Source organism: Geotrypetes seraphini, chromosome 12 (assembly GCF_902459505.1).
Source record: "Geotrypetes seraphini chromosome 12, aGeoSer1.1, whole genome shotgun sequence".
Lineage (NCBI taxonomy): Eukaryota > Metazoa > Chordata > Amphibia > Gymnophiona > Dermophiidae > Geotrypetes > Geotrypetes seraphini.
The window spans coordinates 37,396,531-37,419,001 of NC_047095.1; the positions used below are offsets into that span (position 1 = coordinate 37,396,531).

At 42.7% G+C, this 22,471-nt stretch overlaps 1 protein-coding gene across 8 annotated transcripts in view; it reads right to left on the reverse strand.

Annotated features, from left to right (window-relative positions):
- Positions 1 to 22,471, reverse strand: part of NEXN (nexilin F-actin binding protein) — a 153,250-nt gene that overhangs the window by 103,503 nt on the left and 27,276 nt on the right. For 6 of the 8 annotated variants that reach the window (XM_033915854.1, XM_033915857.1, XM_033915852.1 and 3 more), the window contains exon 3: positions 9,743 to 9,934. The exons of the other annotated variants lie outside the window; for them this stretch is intronic. In XM_033915854.1, the coding sequence (XP_033771745.1) occupies positions 9,743 to 9,934 (192 nt within the window). The remainder of the gene's footprint in view (positions 1 to 9,742; positions 9,935 to 22,471) is intronic. 8 annotated transcript variants of the gene reach the window in all.

Consider the following 22,471-nt stretch of genomic DNA (forward strand, 5'->3'; position numbering starts at 1 on the left):
ATACAGGCTAAAAGAAGGGAAGAAACATTGGATGCACAGTCAGAAGAAGAAAGTGCAACCAGAGACTCATGAAATCACCAGACAAGGTAGGAAAAATGATTTTATTTTCAATTTAGTGATCAAAATGTGTCAGAATTTATATCTGCTGTCTATATTTTGCACTATGGCCTCCTTTTACTAAACCGCAATAGCGTTTTTTAGCGCAGGGAGCCTATGAGCTTCGAGAGCAGCCCTGGGCATTCAGCGCAGCTCCCTGCGCTAAAAACTGCTATTGTGGTTTAGTAAAAAGGGAGGGGGTATATTTGTCTATTTTTGTATGGTTGTTACTGAGGTGACAGTGCATAGAGTCATTTGCCTTGACCTCTTTGAAAAAAAACCCAGAATAGGAATGATGATTAACATTTTCTCAGCGTACAGTGTGCTTTGTGTTTTTTAAAAATTTTATTGTTGGTAGATCATTTTGACTTGGTCATTTTAAAAGTAGCTCGCAAGCCCAAAAAAGTGTGGGCACCCTTGAGCTAGAGCGTTGAAGCTGTGTGTGGCTGCCGTAAAGGTCATCTCTGACACAATCGGAAGTTGCATCAGAGACGACCTTTACGGCAGCCATATGCAACTACAACGCTCCGGCTGCTGTAAGAAGGCAGTTTAGACATCGCCGGCCACAGGGCAGGGAGGTTTGTCGGACCGGGCCTGTTGTCCGGGGGGGGGGGGCATTGCAGATCTTGTTGCCAAAATCGGAAAGGTGAGAAAGGGAGAAAGATGGGCCTGTGGTGGATGGAGAGATTGAGAGAAGGGGGCAGATGATGGAAGTGGGTAGAAAGGAGAGAGATAAGAGCTCAGATGATGGAAGTGGGGAGAAGGGAGAGCAAATGCTGCATGGAAGTGGAGAAAGAGAACACATACTGGATGGAAGGAGGGATAAAGAAAAAGGACATATGCTGGATGGGGGAAGAAGATAGAGTTAGTGAGATAGTGGAGGGGTGAAGGAAAGGGGTGGCATGCTGTGAGTAGACATAGTGAAAAGAGGGAAACTGAGGACTGCATAGTAAGAAAGAATTTAATTTAGACGGAGGCAGAAAATAAAGAAGGAAGACCAGAGAAGGAAAGGGAAGAGAGAGAGATGCCAGAGAATGGGGAAGGAGACAGAGATATCAGATCTGAGCGGAGGAAATGAGAAGAGAGAGATGCTAATAACCAACAGGGGGGAGGGAAAGAGAGATGAAAGGAGAAAGATGCCAGACCATGAGAGAACAGAGGGAAGATGATGGATGCCAGACCAAAAAGGGGGGGGGGGTTTCTAGAGGAGAGATGGAAGGAGGAGGCATACAGTTTCTGGAAGGGGCATAGAAGGAGAGAAGATGCCATATAGGGAGGGGCAGAGAGATGGCAGACAGTGGATGGAAGGAAGACAGTAACAAGAAGATGAGGAAAGCAGAAACCAGAGAAGACAAAGGTAGAACAAAAATTTTCTATTTATTTATTGCTTTAGGAGACATATGTCACTGTTTCTGTGGTGTTGCATTTTATGCAGAGTCCAGCTTCTTGCTGGTTCAATTTAACCTTTGTCTATGTATTTCTATTTTATCCCCCCTTTTACAAAACTGTGGAGCGTTTTTTAGCGCCAGCCGTGGTGGTAGCAGCTCTGATGCTCAGAATTCTATGAGCATCAGAGCTGTTACCACCGTGGCTAAAATCCACACTACAGTTTTGTAAAAGGGGAAGGGGTTAGTTTGTGATGACATATTCCATACTAGGCGAAGGTGTTTTCTGTGTTCTGTGTGTTTGAAAGACATGGTTTTCTGTTAGGATTGACGGTGTAGGATTGATCTGTACTGGTCTGGCTTGTTTAGTTTTACAATGGGTGTATTGATGTACTGCTCACTGCAATATGTAAGATGCTGCCTTTTCCTAGGTACTCATGTGTGATGTGTGGCTTGTTACTAAAAATCATGTTTTTCGTACAGATGGAGGGGTGCCAAAAAATAATGGGCCCCGGGTGTCACATATGTTAGGTACGCCACTGTAAGCATGTACCGGATCTCGCGTGATGGGAGGGGAGATAGCATGGGGAAGGGAAGAGACATGCTGAAACGTGGGGATGGGGAAGAAAGGGAAAGATGCCAGACTTCCAGGAGAAGCAGAGATGGGGCAGAGAGAGATAGCAGACAATGGGAGGGGGAAAGGAGAAAGATATTAGACAACTGGATGGGGAGGGGGTAAGAAGAGAAAGATGCCAGTCCAGGAAATGGAAGGTAGAGGGAGAGACTATGGCAGGGGGAAGGGAAGGGAAAGACAGAGAGATGCCAGACCACAAAGGGGAGAGGAGAAGAGGGAAAGGAAAGGATAGGATATGAAAGGAAAGGAAAGAGGAGAGAAAAATGCCAGACTGTGAGAAGGAGAGGATAAAGATCCCAGACCATAGGAGGGGGAAAGGGGAAAGATAGATGTCAGTCCATAGGAGAGGGAGGAGATGGTGCAAAGGGATGGAGAGGAAAGGGAGACAGAGGGAGGGCATGGTACATAGGTTTGGGAGGGGTGGGGAAGAGAGATGAAAAAATGCTGTTTATGAATAGATGGGAATAGGGGAGAAGAAAGAGGGAGAAGATGGCACACATGGATGTTGAGGAAGGGCAGAGCGAGGGAGGAGATAGTGTGCATGGGTAGATGGGAAGGGAAGCCATGGAAAAGTAGATAGATGTGAGGAGGAAGCAGAAAAATGGAAGAAAGCTGAATGTTAAAAGTTAATACCAAAGATGGATGTAGGTAAATGTCCTCAATTCAACATTGCAATTTTAACATTTAAATCATTATTTGAATGTGCTCATAGACAGAAGGTTCACATGACACCATACAGTGAATGAATTCTACCAGTGGTACATACCGCATTCTAATCATAGCACATTTTAAAAAGAGCACTTAGGCTTAAAGTAGACAGGGTTTACCATCTTTCTCCATCAACTGTTTTTTCAGATTTGTTTGATTCTCACAATTTAAAAAAATCTAAAAAGTACTCTACATTAACATCTAATAAGCTACTTGAAGCCTAAGGGGCTCATAATCGAAAGAGGGAAACATCCAAAAACCGACCTGTGGGCACTTGGACGAACATTTTTCAAAAACGTCCAAGCGCCGATACTAAAAACGGGTTTTGGATGTATTTCTAAACGACCTAGGCCTTCATAGTGCCGCTGAACGACCAAACCTACACGGGGAATTTCGGGAGGCGTGTCAAGGGCGGGAGCTGGGCAGGACATGGGCCAGCTTAGACTTAGTCATAAAACAGAGCCTAGACGGAACTTGGACGTTGTGACTTAAACCATGTAAAACATGGTCTAAGTCATAAAAACCCACCTAAAGTCACCAGATAAGCACTGCAAACACATAAAACAGACCCCCACACACTAGCCCAGTGATCACCAACCCCCCCACCTCCATAAAAATTTTAATCATAACTTTAAAATTTCTGCCTCCAGACCATCATTACCTGGCCGCCTGGCATAGGAAAGCCTAGTTATGCTGCACAGAGGCGTCTTAAATGGTCTTGGGGGTGGGTTAGGGACCCATAGAGAGATGGACCCATGCCCATAAACCCCTGTAATCACTGCATTGATATTGAAACATGTGCACTCCCCTATACACCCCCAAAACCCTTTTGTACTGGCATATAAGTGGCTCCTGCAGCCATAAGGGCTATTGGGGAGGTAGATAAGTGGATCTAGGGGATTCTGGAGGTGGTTTGGAGGGCTCACCGTAACCTATAAGGGAGCTGTAGGGAGGAGAAGCCATGGCACCCTTTTTGTGAAGTTCACAGCAGTGCCCTGTTTAGGTGGCAGGTCTGGGTGTGCAGTCCATCACTTTGCAGACCCCTCCCACATCCAACAGGGCTTGTTCTAGGCATTTTGGATTTGGACGGAAAGTTGGACAAAAATGTGGTATAAAGATGGACGTTTTAGTGGCTTGGACGATCAGATCGGCAGGACGTATAATTAGACGATTTTCGAAACAAAAAAAAGTTAGATGGATCTTTCGAAAATGTGTCTTAAGCTCTTTTTAGCTTTGGACGACTTGCAAGATGGACGTAAACGAACTTAAACGTCCCTTTCGATTATGCCCCTCTAAGTGCTCCGTTTAAAGTGAGCTATGATTAGAATACGGTATGCACCACTGGTAGAATTCATTCACCTTATGGCGCTCTGTTAACCTGTCTATGAGCACATATAAATAAAACTGCAATGTTGAATTGAGGACATTTACCTGTTTGGTTTGGGTATTTTTTGAGAACATTCAGCCTTTTGCTCTAACCTATTGACTGGTTTGAAGCAAAAATTCCCCTTTTTAATCTTTTTGGAATAAAGATGGATATAGAGCTGAAAGTGAAGGAGATAAAACAGCAAATGGATAACAGATAGAAGGAAGTGTAATCAGAGACTGGGAAAAGATGATTAAAAAAATAAAATCACCAGACAACAAAGTGGTTTTATTTTCAATTTAGTGATTGAGAAATGTTTGTTTTTCATAATTTACATCTGCTGTCTATATTTTGCATTGTTCAGGAAGAAATATATTTCTTTCTGTTTCTCTGGTGTTGTACTGCATGCAGAGTCTGACATCTTAGGGTTTTTTTTTGTGTATATTATGACTTTTAGTTTGTGGTCCTATATTTGCATAGGGTTTATCTGTGTTCTGCATGTGTGACCAAGACCAGGTGTTCTGATAGGAATAAATGTTGCGAAACGTTATTGGTGTCATGGCCCCAAGTAGGAAGATATTTGTTAGTAGTTTGTCTGGTTTTGGAAGGCACCGAGCTCAGGGCCGTGTTTGGAAGGCCTCTGCGCCTGCTCGGATATTGATGTGATGACATCACATGCATGAACGTGATGTCATTGTGTTAACGTCCACGCATACACAGAGACCCTCTAGATGCATCCTGGAGCTCGGGAAAGGAAACACGAGGTCAGTGTGGGAGCAAGGCCTGGGGAGGAACAGGGCAGGGCTGGGGGTAGAATGGGATGGGGCTAGGGCAGAAAGGAGCCCTTAGTCCTGTGAGCCTCGGGAGCTTTTTTTCTAAAAACGTGCGTCCCAAATGGCTGGTTAGACACCGGTAGGACGCCTACCGCTGCCTACAATCGGATGCCATTTATAAAATCCAGGCCCTCGATGGAGACTGCCTCAACTTTGTTGGATGGAATGAGTCTCTTTGTTGTGTTTCTCTTTTGCACAATCTGCACATGCTGCCTGTCTCTTTCCTTCATTGTGCAGCTCCTGGTCTGCTTGTCTCTGCTCTGTCTCAATGTGCAGTTCCTGGGCTTTCTCTCTCAACATGCAAATCGCTGTTGCCTATCCCTGTCTCTTTCCACTCCAATCAGTATTTTATAAATCTCTCTCATATCACCCCTGAGCCTTCTCTTCTCCAGCTGAAAAGCCCTGGCTGCTTTAGCTTTTCCTCTTAGGAAAGTCATCCCATCCCTTTTATTATTTTTGTTGCCCTTCTCTGTTCCTTTTCTAATTCCACTACATTTTATTGAGATACGGTGACCAGAATTGCATACAGTATTTGAGGTGCAGCCATACCTTTGCAGTCTGGCCATATCATCTTTTTTGAGGGGGGGGCGGTCCAGAGGAGCACTGGGGAGGAGTAACATATTCCCTCCCCCCTCGTGCATTACAATTACCTTTGCTACCGGTCAATGAAATTCCCTGCTGAGCCACACTTCTCCTCCTGGTGCTTCAATAGTAACTTGGCAATTGGAAGGGTGCCTCCAGCCATCAACTCCGGGAATGCCAAACTGAGCATGTGTGAGGAGTCCCAGCATCATGTGACTGGAGGCACTCGTTGACTTCCAGGTTACTGCAGCAGTGCCAGGAGGAGGTGAGCAGCTCAGCAGTGAATTTCTTTAGCAGATGAGGCTTTGGTATTCTTAATAGGTGTAGTGCAAGTTTGGAGGGGGACCTGAACCCAAAGTGGGAAGGCCCAGCCCCTATCATGGCTATGCCAATGTTCCCCACTATCTCAATAATGTCAATGGCAGCTTCAAAATGAAACTCCATGCTTTATTCAGTTCCTATGACCCTCCTGCCCATCCCCAGTTGGTTTTTTTGTTTTTTTTTTGCCTACAAGCAGCACATAAATTTTGCACACTTCTGTCTCCTTTTTGCCTTTCTTCTTGTGTCTGACTGATTTTCTCTCTCTCTTTTCCCCATGTCCCCTATCCTTCACCTGTTCTTTCTCTTATATGTACCCCCAATGCGGTAGGGAAACACCTGGTTACACCAGTGCGGTGGGGAAGCAGGGATCCCATCAGAGGACTTCAGGGAGCTTTTGCGGGCCAAGAAAATAGAGTGGGCAGGCCGAATTGTGGCCCGCAGGTTAGACAAGCCTGGTTTAGATCCTAACCTGCTTTAATGCACATTGGGGCTCTTTTACTAAACTTCAATAGGTGCTAACTGCACCTAATGCATCCAAAAATATTCCACAGGATGCATGAATATTCATGCAGTAACCATGTGCTAAATAATTTTTTGCATATTTTTTGAGGATGCATGTCAGGGATGAAAAGTGTAACTAGAACCAAGACTTCTCAATATATGAAAGTCAAATATGAGTCTTAAATATAGGTGTTGAAATAAGGTAATACAATTTTCACATACACTCAGATTTGTGTAATCCGACCAAGAGCCGTGGCTCCTATAGCCGAACCCACCGTCCCATCACTGTGTATGACTTTAGTGCAAAATAATAATAAGTAAGGCAACGTGCTCTTTGAATGCTAGATTTGTTCTCAATGGCAATAAGAGGGAAAAACCACTCCACTTAGCTTTAAGGTGTGTTAGCAGGTCCCGATATGGGCCATGTTTCGAGGGTCTGTTTCAAGGAACCCAAAGGAGATGTGCAAAACTTCAAATGCCAGAGAAATAGTTGCTGAGTGATTCGGACGAAACACTTGTGTTCATAAGTTGAAACAAAAAGTCTCTTCTGATTTTCCACTTTTGTTATTGTTTTTGACCTCTCTATTTTGTATACTTTGAGAGCATTTACCTCACTACTTATTATCTCTGATCTAGGGGGTGAAAAGTGGGCATTCTTGCGCTAACCAGCTAGCTACATTATTGTGGGATCTAGCTACATTACTGTGCACTAACTGGTTAGAGTATGGATAACACTGGTGCCCTTACTGCCTTCAAAACCGGAGGCAGTCATAATTTTGAAAAATGGCCACACACTAATAGCAAAAAAAAAAGAAAATCAGGGTTCTTACAACCACAGCAAAAATATCCTTAACGCACAGGCAAGATCTGTGTTTTTACCACAATTTGGTAAAAGTACCCCATTATTAATGAATAGGCCTCCCTGCTATAATGGACGGTGATGCCCTGCACACTGCAGGTTAGTAAACGTGAGCATGTTGAAATTACACATCTCTTTAGACTGGATTATGATGGATACAGAGATATTATCGGTTGATGGGGGTGGATGGGAAGGGGATTGTCACTAGAGAATGATACGGGGACAAATTTGCCCCTATACCCGCGGGATCTATCTCCATCCCCATCCCCATGAGTTATTTTCCTGTCCCATCCTTGCAAGCTCTGTCCTCGTCTGCACAAGCTTTGAACACTTACGATTCCTTCCTACATTACGCATTGCACTTCTGAAATAACTTGAACTGGATCACTAATAAGAAGATAAATAGTACAAAGCATTTAACCTGTATAATCTTATAATCAACTGATGGGGAAGATACATTTATCATTGCCAATTTATAAACGTTAACACAAGCGGTGAGATAAAAATGTTTACCGAATGCTAGTCAAACACCATGCACACATCATAGCACTTTAGTAATGCAACAAATGTATTTCAATTGCGCTTTCATGCTTGAATCATTTTGAGTGGCTCAGAATTACTTGATTCCTATGGAGTCTGTGATCAGTGCATCTGCATTGCCTGGATGTTGTCAAAATTTGTGGCATCGGGACGTCAGTGTAGCTATTTTATAACACGTGCTTTTAATCACTTTGAAACTGTGACATTACACTTAAGCTTTATAGCAGGACATGTAATCAATCTTGGTAAATAAATAAAAATTCCTGGAATTTCTCATTTACAAAATATGCTAGAATGCCACATACCACATGTAAGCTTAAAACACTTTTGTTTGTAATATAAATTTTTTTAAAAGAGTTGCATTTAAATATATTGTCTGTATTATAACTTATTGTGGGGGATGTAGTCGGAGGGAGGGTTAAGTTCAGAGAAGTTCTTGATCTAAGGCTGGTTGGTTGGCACTGTAATTGTGCCTTGATCATTTTTAAGGTCATCTCATTCTAAAAATGTATTTTCGGGGATCATAAGAACCAAGATCCCCGGAACTGGGATGTGCAAGATTTAGTAGATGTCACTATCCTTCAATGAGGATCTTAGGGTGGGAGATGGGGAGGGGGGGAAGACTTCTGTTACAAAATTTTGATGACTACATTCAGACGCCTTTCAATGCCTACGAGTTTAGCGCCAAACTCTTAATTGTTAATTTTTTTTTTGATTGGATGAATACTGGCATGGTCGATTACCATGCAAATTTAAAAAAAAAGTTGTGCACGGATCCCAAAGATAGGTGTCGCTAGGCATCTTTAATTAGCGTGCCTAGCTGCCCTTTATGCCAATGGGCTTCTTAACATTTAGCACACGCTAAGAGCTCCTTTTACTAAGCTGCATTAGGGCATTATTAACGCGCGGAATAGCGCGCCACATTGCCGTGCACACTAGACGCTTACACCAGCATTGAGCTGGCATTAGTTCTAGCCGCGTAGTGCACGGTAATACCCTGCGTGCGCTAAAACCACTAGCGCACCTTAGTAAAAGGAGCCCTAATTCTGTTAGCTTTAGTAAAAGGGTCCCTATATGTTTTTGTTTATTTAAACTTTATATACTGCCTTTACTGCAGAATAATATTTAGACAGAATGCTTGCATTTATGCACATATGTGCACTTAAACATTCACGCTCATGTAAATATAGGTGCTTAGGTTAAAGAATAATTCTTTTAGATGTATACAGGTATTTTATAACATTTTATACAATGTCATGTGGTGTCCTTGTTAGCCTATAATCAGGGGTGTCCAACCTTTTGGCTTCACTCGGCCACATTGGTTGAAAAAAATGTTTCTGGGGCTGCACACTCTGCAGCAAGACAGAGGAGGGAGCCGGCAAGACGGTAAACACCCGGGAGCAGCAGAGGAAAACACTGCATCGTCCTTGACCAGGGCCGCACAAAATACTTCACTGGGCCGCATGCGGCCCTCAGGCCGCAGGTTGGACACCCCTGGCCTATATAAATGAAGTTCAACAGGCAAATTGTAGGTTTTTTACCTTTGGGCTCCTTTTACAAAGCCACGATAGTGGCTTCTGCTTCAGTAATCGCTCCGACGCCCACAGGGATTTAATGGGTGTCGGAGAATTTGCCATTCATCAGCCATTACCGCAGCTTTGTAAAAGGGGGAATTTTTCTTTGTCTAATTCAATTAACTTTCAAGAGCTACTGTATGCTCCCTGTATAAATTCAGCTAGCTCTAAAAATATATATGAGAATAAATATGTATCACCTACAACTTCATTACTATTGAAACAGTTTGTGTTTAGTACTCTCACGGTTTTCCAGTACTTACGAGCAAACAACAGTAAAGATATCGATTGTTAGTATAGAAAATAATTGGTGATAAGCACACAAATTTCCAAGGACAATGACCTCCTGTTTTCTCCTGTTCCATTCTCTCTCTCTAATATATTGTTCTTTTCTTCGTTGCTTTTCCTCTGTGGATCTCCTTTGGTTTTTCTCTTCCCTTGCTTTCTGCATGGCTTCAAATTTATTCTTCATATCACCCTTATGAAGCTTGGGCACATAGCTTTTTTGGACAGGTTTAGATGAAGAAAGCAGAATCTTTGTTAAGGCAAAAAGAAAAGAAAAGAGAAGAAAAGAAAAGGGAGTTGAAATATACTGAGAGACAGAAGATGACAAAAGAACTTATTAGACAGGAAATGTGAGAAAAATAATTATAAAAGGAAAGCGTATAAGTCATATTCTAACTTAGCTGCTTGAATACAAGATATATGTTACAATGGTTCTCTAGATACAATCCTGCTACATTTTTAAAATATTGTTCATGTTCGTTACCGTTATATGACATTATAACTAATAAAAAAGGGAAAATGTACATTTGCAAATTACAGGTACAAGATCCTTTATCCGAAATTCTGAAAACTGAAAAGCTTCTGAAAACCAAAATTTGATGCAAACCGGAAGAGGTCAATTTCCCTGACGTGACCCATGCTGAAACCAACGCAGATGTACGTGTTCTCTGCGCAATTCAAGTCAGAGGGCTGGAAGAATGGCAACGAGAGCTGCAGATTCAGCTCAGGCTGACAGTGTCAACAGTACATAAAGTCAAAATTTTAAAAAAGTTTGACCATGGTGTATCTGTGTACAATGGCTGACTAGAGAGTTGCACGGGAACAGAAATCCCACCCATCCCCGCCAGGATCCTCTCCGTCCCCACCCATCCCCGCAAGGAATTACCTCCATCCCCGCCCGTCCCCATAAAAAGCAGCAATTTCTTCTGACAGGATCATCAATTCCACAATTTCTTTTGTGTTTGCGCTGTTGTTTTCCTTGTGGAATCTCTTTGGTGGAACACTTTTTTTGTTTTCTGTTCAGGTAATTAAATTATAAATCCCCCTCTTTTACTAAGGCCTACGTGTCCATTATATTATATGGACGAACCCTGCTTCCAAAGCCTTCCATCCCCGTGGGAGTCCGGTTGGCTAGAGGGGGGTCTCCGTGGGAGTCCCATGGGCTAGGGGGGATTCCTGCGGGACTCCCGTGGGACCTGCGGGATTCCCGCGATCTCCGTTCCCGTGCAGACCTCTATGGCTGACTAAAGAACATGGTGTGGGAACAGGTCATTTTATGGTCTGTCTTTTTCTGACTTAACATAACTATTCCAAAATCTAAAAAATTCCAAAAGCTGAAATATGCCTGGTCCCAAGGATTTGGGATAAAGGATCTTGTACCTGAACTTCCAAACCCATCCTCTACCCAGGACACGTTTCTTTCAAAAAATATTTTTTTTTAAACTCAGGAACACATGGGTTAGCAAGTACAAACAGGCAAAATACCACAAAATGCTTTAAGTAATTTCTGCAGTAGCCTATTTGTGCGTGCTGACTGAACATTAAAGGCCTAATTCTGTAGAGTGTGACCAAAATTTCACGCACAAATCTATCTGCTTTGCCGATTTGCGCATACAACTCAATTGGCGATTAACAAGTAATAGTTGGCACTAATTAGAATTTGCACGCACAACTTTCTAAGCGTATTCAATAACGTGGTGCACATAAATTCTGGTGCATGAATCTTGCAAGGGGTGTGTGACCATGGGAGAAGCATGGGCAGTTCATGGCTGTTGCTAAAACTTAGGTGCCCAATTTGAACATAACTTAGGCACAGGTATTTCGGACTGGTTTTCATGACCCTAAAATGGGTGTGCCTAAATATTAGTCACATGTACAGGTGCTAAGCATGATTTTATAAACTGCACATAACTTCAGAAGCGTTTATAGAATCCTGCTAAGTGCCTTCCTTTTCAGTGCCAATTTTTTAGGTGTCTTATATAGAATATGACCCTAAGGGCTTAACATCTTTTAGCAGAAAAGCCCCTAAGTTAGGTGCTAAGTAGAGAATGACATGGTGGCGGTTACCCATGGCTAGCCGCGTTTAGCCGCGGGTAACCCGCCAAAATGGTGACCAAAAAAAATGGTCACCGCAAGTTCGGGGACAAGGCCATTCACCGCCCCGTGGAGCGGTGAATGGTAGCACGGGGTGGTGAACAATCTTGAACGCGCGGTGACCGAGCGTTCGAACCGGCAGCCCACTCTCTCCCGCCGGCCGTCCATGTATCTCCCTCCCTCCTTTTCCCTTACCTTTTCTTCTTAAAATGGCGATTTCTATAAGGCTACAAGCTGTATTACAGCCAGAGCCTTGAAGTCGCGTTGTGTTGCCTGCTGGTAAAAGTCTCCTCTGACGCAACTTCCTGTTTCCGGTTGCATCGGAGAAGACTTCTAGCAGGCAACCCGACGCGACTTCAAGGCTCCGGCTGTAATACAACTCGTAGCCTTATAGAAATCGCCATTTTAAGAAGAAAATGTAAGGGAAAAGGAGGGAAATGCACGGCTGGCCGGCAGGAGGGAGCTGCTGGACTGCGTGAAGGGTGCTGGGGGTGGGGGGATGGAGAGGAGAAGACGCTGAAGACGGGGACGGGGCGGTGAAAGAGACAGCGGGGCGGTGAAAGAGACAGCGGGGTGGTGAAGGGGCGGTGAAGGGGACAGCAAAGACGGGGCGGTGAAAGGGACAGCGGGGACGGGGCGGTGCAGAGGATAGTGGTCCAGGGACGGGGCGGTAACGGGGACAGAATTTTTCCCCGTGTCATTCTCTAGTGCTAAGTTTAGGCACCTTATTCAGAAAGCAAAGGCTCCTAAAACAAGTTTCTTTATGTATTCATTCATTTATTTAGCCCGTCCTTCCAAAGGAGCTCAGAACGGTTGGTTACAAGAGTACATTCACAGTATAAGCAGGACAAACTTTGGTGGGAAAAACAAACTTGGTGTGCATAGAGGCATAAAAATTTCAGCTTTTACAGAATAGTCATACCATGCAGATTTGGAGACATAGACTTACCCCCTCTTCTACGAAACTGCGCTAGCTCCCTGCACACTCCCTGCACTGCTCCCTGCACACTCCCTGCACTGCTCCTGACGCTCATAGGAACTCAATGAGCGTCGGGAGCAGCATGAGCCATTCAGTGCAGCTTTCTGTGCTCTCTCTGCGCTAAAAACCGCTAGCACAGTTTTGTAGAAGATGGGGTTAGTGGATATAGGGCGTTTTAAATTACAGCATTTTCAAAAAAGCGTAGCCTAAGGTGATTTAAATTCTGAATAGAATAGAAATGCCATAACTTCAGCGTTAACTTTAGGAACCTTACAACAGAGGTTCCTAAAGTTAGAATTGCTATAGGTATTTCTAAGTACTTATTGTAATCTTGATACCCAGCACTAGAAATCAGTCTTGAGTGCCTAACATCATTCCCCTACTCTGGTTCCACCTCCTTTTTAAGGCAAATCAATTTTAATGCCTTATGATTTTAAGATCCTAACTGTGGGCATTTAGGGGGAAATTCTAGAAAAGACATCTAAATGTAGACGCCGGAAGGCGTCCTACTAGCACATAAGCTAATTAATGCCAAGTAAAATAGCAAAAACACCACACCATTAAAGCGCCTACTGGCGCCTAAATAATAGACACTTTAGGCAACCTAACCCCACTAAGGATGTGGCTAACACCAGAAGTGACATTAGGCAGCTTACAGCCACGGAGTTGCAATTCACAACAAAGATAGGCATTGGAAATGTAGGCCCAGAAAACCCTAGCCTATATTACTGGTGCCTATCTTTCACAGAGGTATAATTCTCTATAGGGTGCCATCATTAGATTGACATGTGTTCAGTGGCTGCCGATATCGGCACCCTATAGAGCAAGGGTGCCCAAAAGGACGATTGCGATCGACCAGTAGATCACAAAAGCAATGCGAATTGATCTAGGAGTTCATCTCGGGCTTCACATTGCCTTTGCATTCTGTTCTCCCTGCTTCCCTGACACCAGACAAGGTGTGTACAAGCGCCGAGCCCACAGCCTTCCCCCCAATGTCAATTCTGACATCAGAGAGGAAGTTCCAGACCAGCTAATCGCTGCCTGGCTGGTCCAGAATTTCCTTTCTGATGTTAGAATTGACGTTTGGAGGAAGGCTGTGGGTCTGGCGCTTGTACGCGCCTGGCCTGGTGTCGGGGAAGCAGGGAGAAATCGGTGGCGATGACTTGGGGGGGCAGGGAGAGAGCAAGACAGACAGACAGACAGAAAGAAAGAAAGAGGGCAGGGAGAGAGAAAGAAGGAAAGGGGGGCAGGGAGAAAGAAAAATAAAAAAGAGAGGGAGGAGAGAAATTTTGGGTTGGATAGTATTGCCTTATATTGAAAAGTACAAGTATGACTGTTTATGTTTTGGGGTGGGTTATTTGGATATCTGGTGAATTTGCCAAGAAAGAGACTTGGCAGTTCTGATCGACAAGTCAATGAAGCCATCCACGCAATGCATGGATGGCGAAAAGGGCGAACAGAATGCTAGGAATGATAAAAAAGGGGATCACGAACAGATCAGAGAAGGTTATCATGCCGCTGTACCGGGGCCATAGTGCACCTTCACATGGAGTACTGCGTCCAGCACTGGTCGCCATACATGAAGAAGGACACGGTACTACTCAAAAGGGTCCAGAGAAGAGCAACTAAAATGGTTAAGGGGCTGGAAGAGTTGCCATACAGTAAGAGACTGGAGAAGCTGGGCCTCTTCTCCCTTGAAAAGAGGAGACTGAGAGGGGATATGATCGAAACATTCAAAATATTGAAGGGAATAGACTTAGTAGATAAAGACAGATTGTTCACCCTCTCCAAGGTAGGGAGAACGAGAGGGCACTCTCTAAAGTTTAAAGGGGATAGATTCCATACAAACGTAAGGAAGTTCTTCTTCACCCAGAGAGTGGTGAAAACTGGAACGCTCTTCCAGAGTCTGTTATAGGGGAAAACACCCTCCAGGGATTCAAGACAAAGTTGGACAAGTTCCTGCTAAACTGGAACGTATGCAGGTGATGCTGGACTCATTTAGATCACTGGTCTTTGACCTGGGAGCCGCCGCGTGAGTGGACTGCTGGGCACGATGGGCCACTGGTCTGACCCAGCAGCGGTAATTCTTATGTTCTTATGTAAATTCAATAAAACGTGCTAAAATAAAAATTAAAAAAAACAGAAAGGGGAGGGGACAGGGAGAGAGAGAGAAAGAAAGAAAGAGGGCAGGGAGAGAGAAAGAAAAAAAGGGCAGAAAGAGAAAGAAAGAAAGGGAAGGGGGCAGGGAGAGAGGAAGAAAAAGTTGGACTCATGGAGGGACAGAGAGAGATGTTGGTTGGGGAATGGAATGAGGTCTGGAGGAGAGGAAGCATGCAGGAGGCACAAAGAAATAAATAAATATTGGATTTACAGTCAGAAGAAGGAAGTGCAACCAGAGACTCATGAAACCACCAGGCAGCAAAGGTAGGAAAAATGATTTTATTTTAAATTTAGTGATCAAAATGAGTCCGAATTTATATTTGCTGTCTATATTTTGCAGTATGGCCCCCTTTTACTAAACCACAATAGCAGTTTGTAGCGCAGTGAGCCTATGAGCGTCGGGAGCAGTGTGGGGCATTCAGCGCAGCTCCCTGTGCTAAAAACTGCTATCATGGTTTAGTAAAAGGAAAGGGAGTATATTTGTCTATTTTTTTATAGTTATTACTGAGGTGACATTGCATATTTTAAAGTCATCTGCCTTGACCTCTTTGGAAAAAAACCCTGAATATAAATGATAATTAACATTTTCTCTGTGTATAGTGTGCTTTGTGTTTTTAAAATTTTTATTGTTGGTAGATCATTTTGACTTGGTCATTTTAAAAGTAGCACGCAAGCCAAGAAAGTGTGGGCACCCCTGCTATAGAGAATCCAGGCCTTAACAAACTTTTAAATCCAAAAGCCTAAACATCTGTCTTCATGAATACATGCATGTTGGACATAGTACTAATTAGTTAATTAATTGTACTAGATTATTGTTTGATTTTTAATACATTCTGCAGGTTAAGATTTTACAAGTTTTTCTTCTATTTGTGAAGTGTGATAAAAACCCATTTTTAAAAAAAATCAGAAGTCTTTATTTCTTTTAAACTATTCATCAACCTGAATCCATATACCTTTTAAATTATTTTTTTCCTGTAGATATTTCTGCCCTGTGGTATTTGTAGTTTTTTTTTTTTTGGTTGGGTTTTTTTTTAGTTCTTAATATGTTTTATTGAGTTATATAAAGTTACAGAGCTGTGAACAAGGCTGCCCTGTGAACTTCTAAAAGCTAAGTTACTCAGCATTTTATATTCTGCTCTTTTCACTGGTTTTCAGCATTATATCTGCTTAATTTCTCTTCTCATCCCTGTTTCTTACAAAAAAAAAAAAAAGAGCACAAAAAAATAAACCCTTCTCTTTCCTCTGTTAAATCTTATTTCCTCTTCCTCTTCATAGGAAAAAGGGTAAGACTTTGTTAACTCTAATTAAATCCTGGTGCCTGTGGCTCAGGGTGACTAAAGTAGGGAAAATCCTGTTATAAATCCTGTGTTTTAGGGTAGCACTGATAGAACCTGCATTTTTGTTTAAAATACTGTGTTTTAGGTGGTATAGAGCCTATATTTCTGTCTTACTAGTATTCAGCCATTGTTTTCTGCTGATTAGGTGGAGAAGGGAGGGGCTCTGTTTTACTTCTAAGGTTAATTGCATTATCTTTGGGACATTGCTGTGAACAAGGCTGCCCTGTGAACTTCTAAAAGCTAAGTTACTCAGCATTTCATATTCTGCTCTTTTCACTGGTTTTCAGCATTATATCTGCTAAATTTCTCTTCTCATCCCTGTTTCTTACTAAAAAAAAAAAAAAAGCACAAAAAAATAAACCCTTCTCTTTCCTCTGTTAAATCTTATTTCCTCTTTCCCTTTCCCTTCATAGGAATAAGGGTAAGACTTATAGTCCCACCAACCCCAGGGACCACTATTCATATATAGAGACCCATATAATCAGGACTACTCAAATCAAGTCACTTCACAACCAATCAAGATGACCTTTATTCTATGCAATCACTGTGGTGCTTTAATTCCAAGACATACTATTTGGAGGCTTAAGGCTTGCCCCATCTGTCTTCAATTTGCTAGTATTAAGGAGGAGCTCTACAAACTTAAACAGGAATTGAATACAATTAAAGCAGCTTCCATCACTCCACAAAATCATACCAACTTACCACTTCTACCTCAAAGAATAAAACAGCCCAGGAATAAATGGGTCACAGTAGGCTCAGGAAGACTGTGCCATGTAACACAGAAACATCCACCTTCACTGATATTACCTCTACGGAATTCCTTCGCTCCACTAGTGCACTGCGATACTCAAGAAAACAGAAGGGAGGTGGGACTGGAACCAATGAAGGTAACTCAAGAGAACAAGCGCACCCTAAGTACAAATAAAAAAGCCAAAAACAGAAAACTATTACTGTTGGGGGATTCCATCATTAGAGGCATTAACCTTGGAACACAAGGCGAGGAGACCAAAATAGTGAAATGTCTTCCAGGATCCTCAGATAAGAACATAAGAACATAAGAACAAAAGAAATGCCTCTGCTGGGTCAGACCCGAGGTCCATCGTGCCCAGCAGTCCGCTCACGCGGCGGCCCAACAGGTCCAGGACCTGTGCAGTAATCTTCTATCTATACCCCTCTATCCCCATTTCCAGTAGGAATTTGTCCAATCCTTTCTTGAACCCCAGTACCGTACTCTGCCTTATAACGTCCTCTGGAAGCGCATTCCAGGTGTCCACCACACGTTGGGTAAAGAAGAACTTCCTAGCATTTGTTTTGAATCTGTCCCCTTTCAACTTTTCCGAATGCCCTCTTGTTCTCTTATTTTTCGAAAGTTCGAAGAATCTGTCCCTCTCTACTCTCTCTATGCCCTTCATGATCTTGTAAGTCTCTATCATATCCCCTCTAAGTCTCCTCTTCTCCAGGGAAAAGAGACCCAGCTTCTCCAATCTCTCAGAATATGACAGGTTTTCCATACCTATTATCAGACGTGTTGCTCTCCTTTGAACCCTCCTACCAGGAGTTCCAGGCAAATACTGAGTATAATTAAGGAAGAAACTAAGGATTTTAACACTGATGTTGTTATCCATCTGGGAACAAATGACCTGGCCAACAACTCCACACTTGCAGCACAGAAAGCTTTTCGGGAGCTTGGTGAGGGCGTGAAACCTTTTGTAAAGACTTTAGCTTTTTCTGAAATACTGCCTGCATATAGAAAGGGAGAGCAAAGAGTGAAAAACACAGAGGACTTTAATAGATGGCTCAGAGCCTGGTGTCATCAAGAAGGCTTCAGGTACATAGGAGGATGGGGAAATACATGGAAGGACAAGAAGCTATATTGCACTGATGGGCTACATATTACTACAGCAGGAAAAAGAAACCTTGCAGAGAAATTTAGACAATATTTTTCTAGGCATTTAAACTAGAAGGTGGGGGTGGTGTATGTACGAAGGACAATTATAGAGACCACCCCCGGCAAAAGAAAAGATGTGATAGTAGTAAAGGCTGCAACATAAGCAATGTCAGCAACTCATTTCTTAGTATTGCAACGGAAAGTGAAACGACACAAAAATCCATACGAAAAAGGAGATTATTGCTGAAAAATAGCTGGAAAGCGATGACCACAAATGCTCGCAGTCTAAGCAACAAAATTCATGATCTGCAAGCCCTGATGTTAGAGGCAGATCTAGATATTGTTGCTATCACAGAGACTTGGTTCAGTGAATCACATGGATGGGATGCAAACATACCGGGATATAATCTTTTTAGGAAAGACAGAGATGGTCATAAAGGTGGAGGAGTAGCTCTCTATGTAAAGATCAATATCCAAGCGACCGAAATGCAAGGGACCTGGGGAGAGGAAGAAGCGATATGGATTGCTCTGAAAAGAGAAGATGGAACTTCTATCTATGTGGGTGTAGTCTATAGACCTCCGACTCAATCGCAGCAAATTGATAAGGATCTGATTGTGGATATCCAAAAGTTTGGAAGGAAAGAGGAGGTTCTGCTGTTGGGAGATTTCAACCTGCCGGATGCGGACTGGAATGTTCCGTCTGCGGAATCGGAAAGAAGTAGAGAGATTGTGGATGCCTTTCAAGAGGCTCTGCTCAGACAAATGGTGACGGAACCCACAAGGGAAAAAGCGATATTGGATCTGGTCCTCACAAATGGAGAGAGTATCTCTAATGTTAGAGTGGGTGCTCACCTGGGTAGTAGCGATCATCAAACGGTTTGGTTTGATATAACGGCTAAAGTGGAGAGCGGCCGCACGATACTTAAAGTCCTAGATTTCAAACGTACGGACTTTAATGCAATGGGAAAGAACCTGAAGAAAGAGCTGTTAGGATGGGAGGACATAAGAGAAGTGGAAAGACAGTGGTCTAAGCTGAAAGGAGCGATAAAAATGGCTACGGACCTTTATGTGAAGAAAATCAATAAAAACAAGAGAAAAAGGAAGCTGATATGGTTCTCCAACCTAGTGGCTGAGAAAATAAAGGCGAAAGAGTTGGCGTTCATGAAATATAAAAAAACCCAAGAAGAGGAGAGCAGAAAGGACTACAGGGTGAAACTGAAAGAAGCCAAGAGAGAGATACGTTTGGCGAAGGCACAGGCGGAAGAACAAATGGCTAAAAATGTAAAAAAGGGAGATAAAAATTTTTTCTGATATATTAGTGAAAGGAGGAAGATAAAAAATGGAATTGCTAAGCTAAAAGATGCTGGGAACAAATATGTGGAGAGTGATGAGGAGAAAGCAAATGTGCTAAACAAATACTTCTGTTCTGTGTTCACAGAAGAAAATCCTGGAGAAGGACCGAGATTGTCTGGCAAAGTTACACGAGAAAATGGAGTAGATTCTGCGCCGTTCACGGAGGAGGGTATTTATGAGCAACTTGAAAAACTGAAGGTGGACAAAGCGATGGGACCAGACGGGATCCATCCCAGGATACTAAGGGAGCTCAGAGAGGTTCTGGCGAGTCCTATTAAAGACTTGTTCAACAAATCTCTGGAGACGGGAGTGATTCCTGGGGATTGGAGGAGAGCGGATGTGGTCCCTATTCATAAAAGTGGTCACAGGGATGAAGCAGGAAACTACAGGCCGGTGAGCCTCACTTCAGTTATTGGAAAAATAATGGAAGTGTTGCTGAAAGAAAGGATAGTGTACTTCCTTGAATCTAATGGGTTACAGGATCCGAGGCAACATGGCTTTACAAAAGGTAAATCGTGCCAAACGAACCTGATTGAATTTTTTGATTGGGTGACCAGAGAGCTGGATCGAGGACATATGCTAGATGTAATTTACTTGGATTTCAGCAAAGCCTTTGATACAGTTCCTCATAGGAGGCTTTTGAACAAACTTGAAGGGCTGAAGTTAGGACCCAAAGTGGTGAACTGGGTCAGAAACTGGCTGTCGGACAGACGCCAGAGGGTGGTGGTTAATGGAAGTCGCTCGAAGGAAGGAAAGGTGACTAGTGGAGTCCCTCAGGGTTCGGTGCTGAGGCCAATCCTGTTCAATATGTATTTGAGTGACATTGCTGAAGGGTTAGAAGGAAAAGTGTGCCTTTTTGCAGATGATACCAATATTTGTAACAGAGTAGACACCGAAGAGGGAGTGGAAAATATGAAAAAGGATCTGCAAAAGTTAGAGGAATGGTCTAATGCCTGGCAACTAAAATTCAATGCAAAGAAATGCACAGTAATGCATTTGGGGATTAATAATAGGAAGGAACTGTATATGCTGGGAGGAGAGAAGCTGATATGCACGGATGGGGAGAGGGACCTTGGGGTGATAGTGTCCGAAGATCTAAAGGCGAAAAAACAGTGTGACAAAGCAGTGGCTGCTGCCAGAAGGATGCTGGGCTGTATAAAGAGAGGCGTGGTCAGTAGAAGGAAGAAGGTGTTGATGCCCCTGTACAGGTCATTGGTGAGGCCCCACTTGGAGTATTATGTTCAGTTTTGGAGACCGTATCTGGCGAAAGACGTAAGAAGACTTGAGGCGGTCCAGAGGAGGGCGACGAAAATGATAGGAGGCTTGCGCCAGAACACGTATAAGGAGAGACTGGAAGCCCTGAATATGTATACCCTAGAGGAAAGGAGAGACAGGGGAGATATGATTCAGACGTTCAAATACTTGAAGGGTATTAACGTAGAACAAAATCTTTTCCAGAGAAAGGAAAATGGTAAAACCAGAGGACATAATTTGAGGTTGAGGGGTGGTAGATTCAGGGGCAATGTTAGGAAATTCTACTTTACGGAGAGTGTAGTGGATGCCTGGAATGCGCTCCCGAGAGAGGTGGTGGAGAGTAAAACTGTGACTGAGTTCAAAGAAGCGTGGGATGAACACAGAAGATTTAGAATCAGAAAATAATATTAAATATTGAACTAGGCCAGTTACTGGGCAGACTTGCACGGTCTGTGTCTGTGTATGGCCGTTTGGTGGAGGATGGGCAGGGGAGGGCTTCAATGGCTGGGAGGGTGTAGATGGGCTGGAGTAAGTCTTAACAGAGATTTTGGCAGTTAGAACCCAAGCACAGTACCGGGTAAAGCTTTGGATTCTTGCCCAGAAATAGCTAAGAAGAAAAATTTAAAAAAATAAAATAAAAAATTTAAATTGAATCAGGTTGGGCAGACTGGATGGACCATTCGGGTCTTTATCTGCCGTCATCTACTATGTTACTATGTTACTATGTTATCAGTTATAAAATAAGTGATATAATAAACGATAAGAAAAGAGAAATCACTGATAAATAACAATAGCATGGAAAAGCACTGAAATCCCATACAATATATACATATAACTGTGTATGAAATAATGACAGGTCAAAGTGCAGTAATGGAAGAAGCATTAGAGATATATGAAATGAAATAGGGAGAAATTGATTGTCAAGGTCAGGTTTCTAAGTTACAGTATTTCTGTAAAATAGCTCAAGTTTTGATGTAAGCTTCAAGGGAGTTATGTTTTTCAGCAATAATGTTTTCATACTTAACAGTAAGACATATAGAATTCCACTGAGAATTAACATTAACTTGGGTTAAATCCTTCCAACAGCAAAATATTTGTATGAGAGCCAAGTGAAGCAAAATGGAGAACAGCTTAGCTTCATGTGGTTGTAAGAGAGATTTTAACGCAAAGGGTCCCAAAATCAAAAGTTTATAGTGTAATGAGTCATGAAGGTCAAATATTTCATTTAGATATTTCCAGATGGAAGATCAATAGGACTTTAAATAGCAACACTAGAAAAGTAAATGAGACAAGGTTCCTTCTTCTGAGTGGCAAGACCAGCATAAATTGCTTTGATCAGTAGATATTTTCATTAGTTTTATAGGAGTCCAATGTGCTCTCTGAAGTAAAAAAAACATAAGATGATTGAAGCAATGATGCAGCTCTTAAAGATTTAAAAATGTGAGTCCAAGATTCTTCATTAAGAGATGTATTTAGATCCTTATACAATCAAAAAAATATTTGGCTTCTCCAGACCTAATTTACAAATGGAACAAGGATCTAAACACATCTCTTAATGAAGAATCTTGGACCCCCATGTGGACTCACACCTTTGAATCTTTAAAAGCTGCATCGTTGCTGTAGTTTTAAACTTTATTCTTTTATTAATATTCTGAAGAGATACAAGACCTCCAACATGGCTCTCTGAAACATTTGACCAGTTGCCCTTCTCTAAAGAATTAC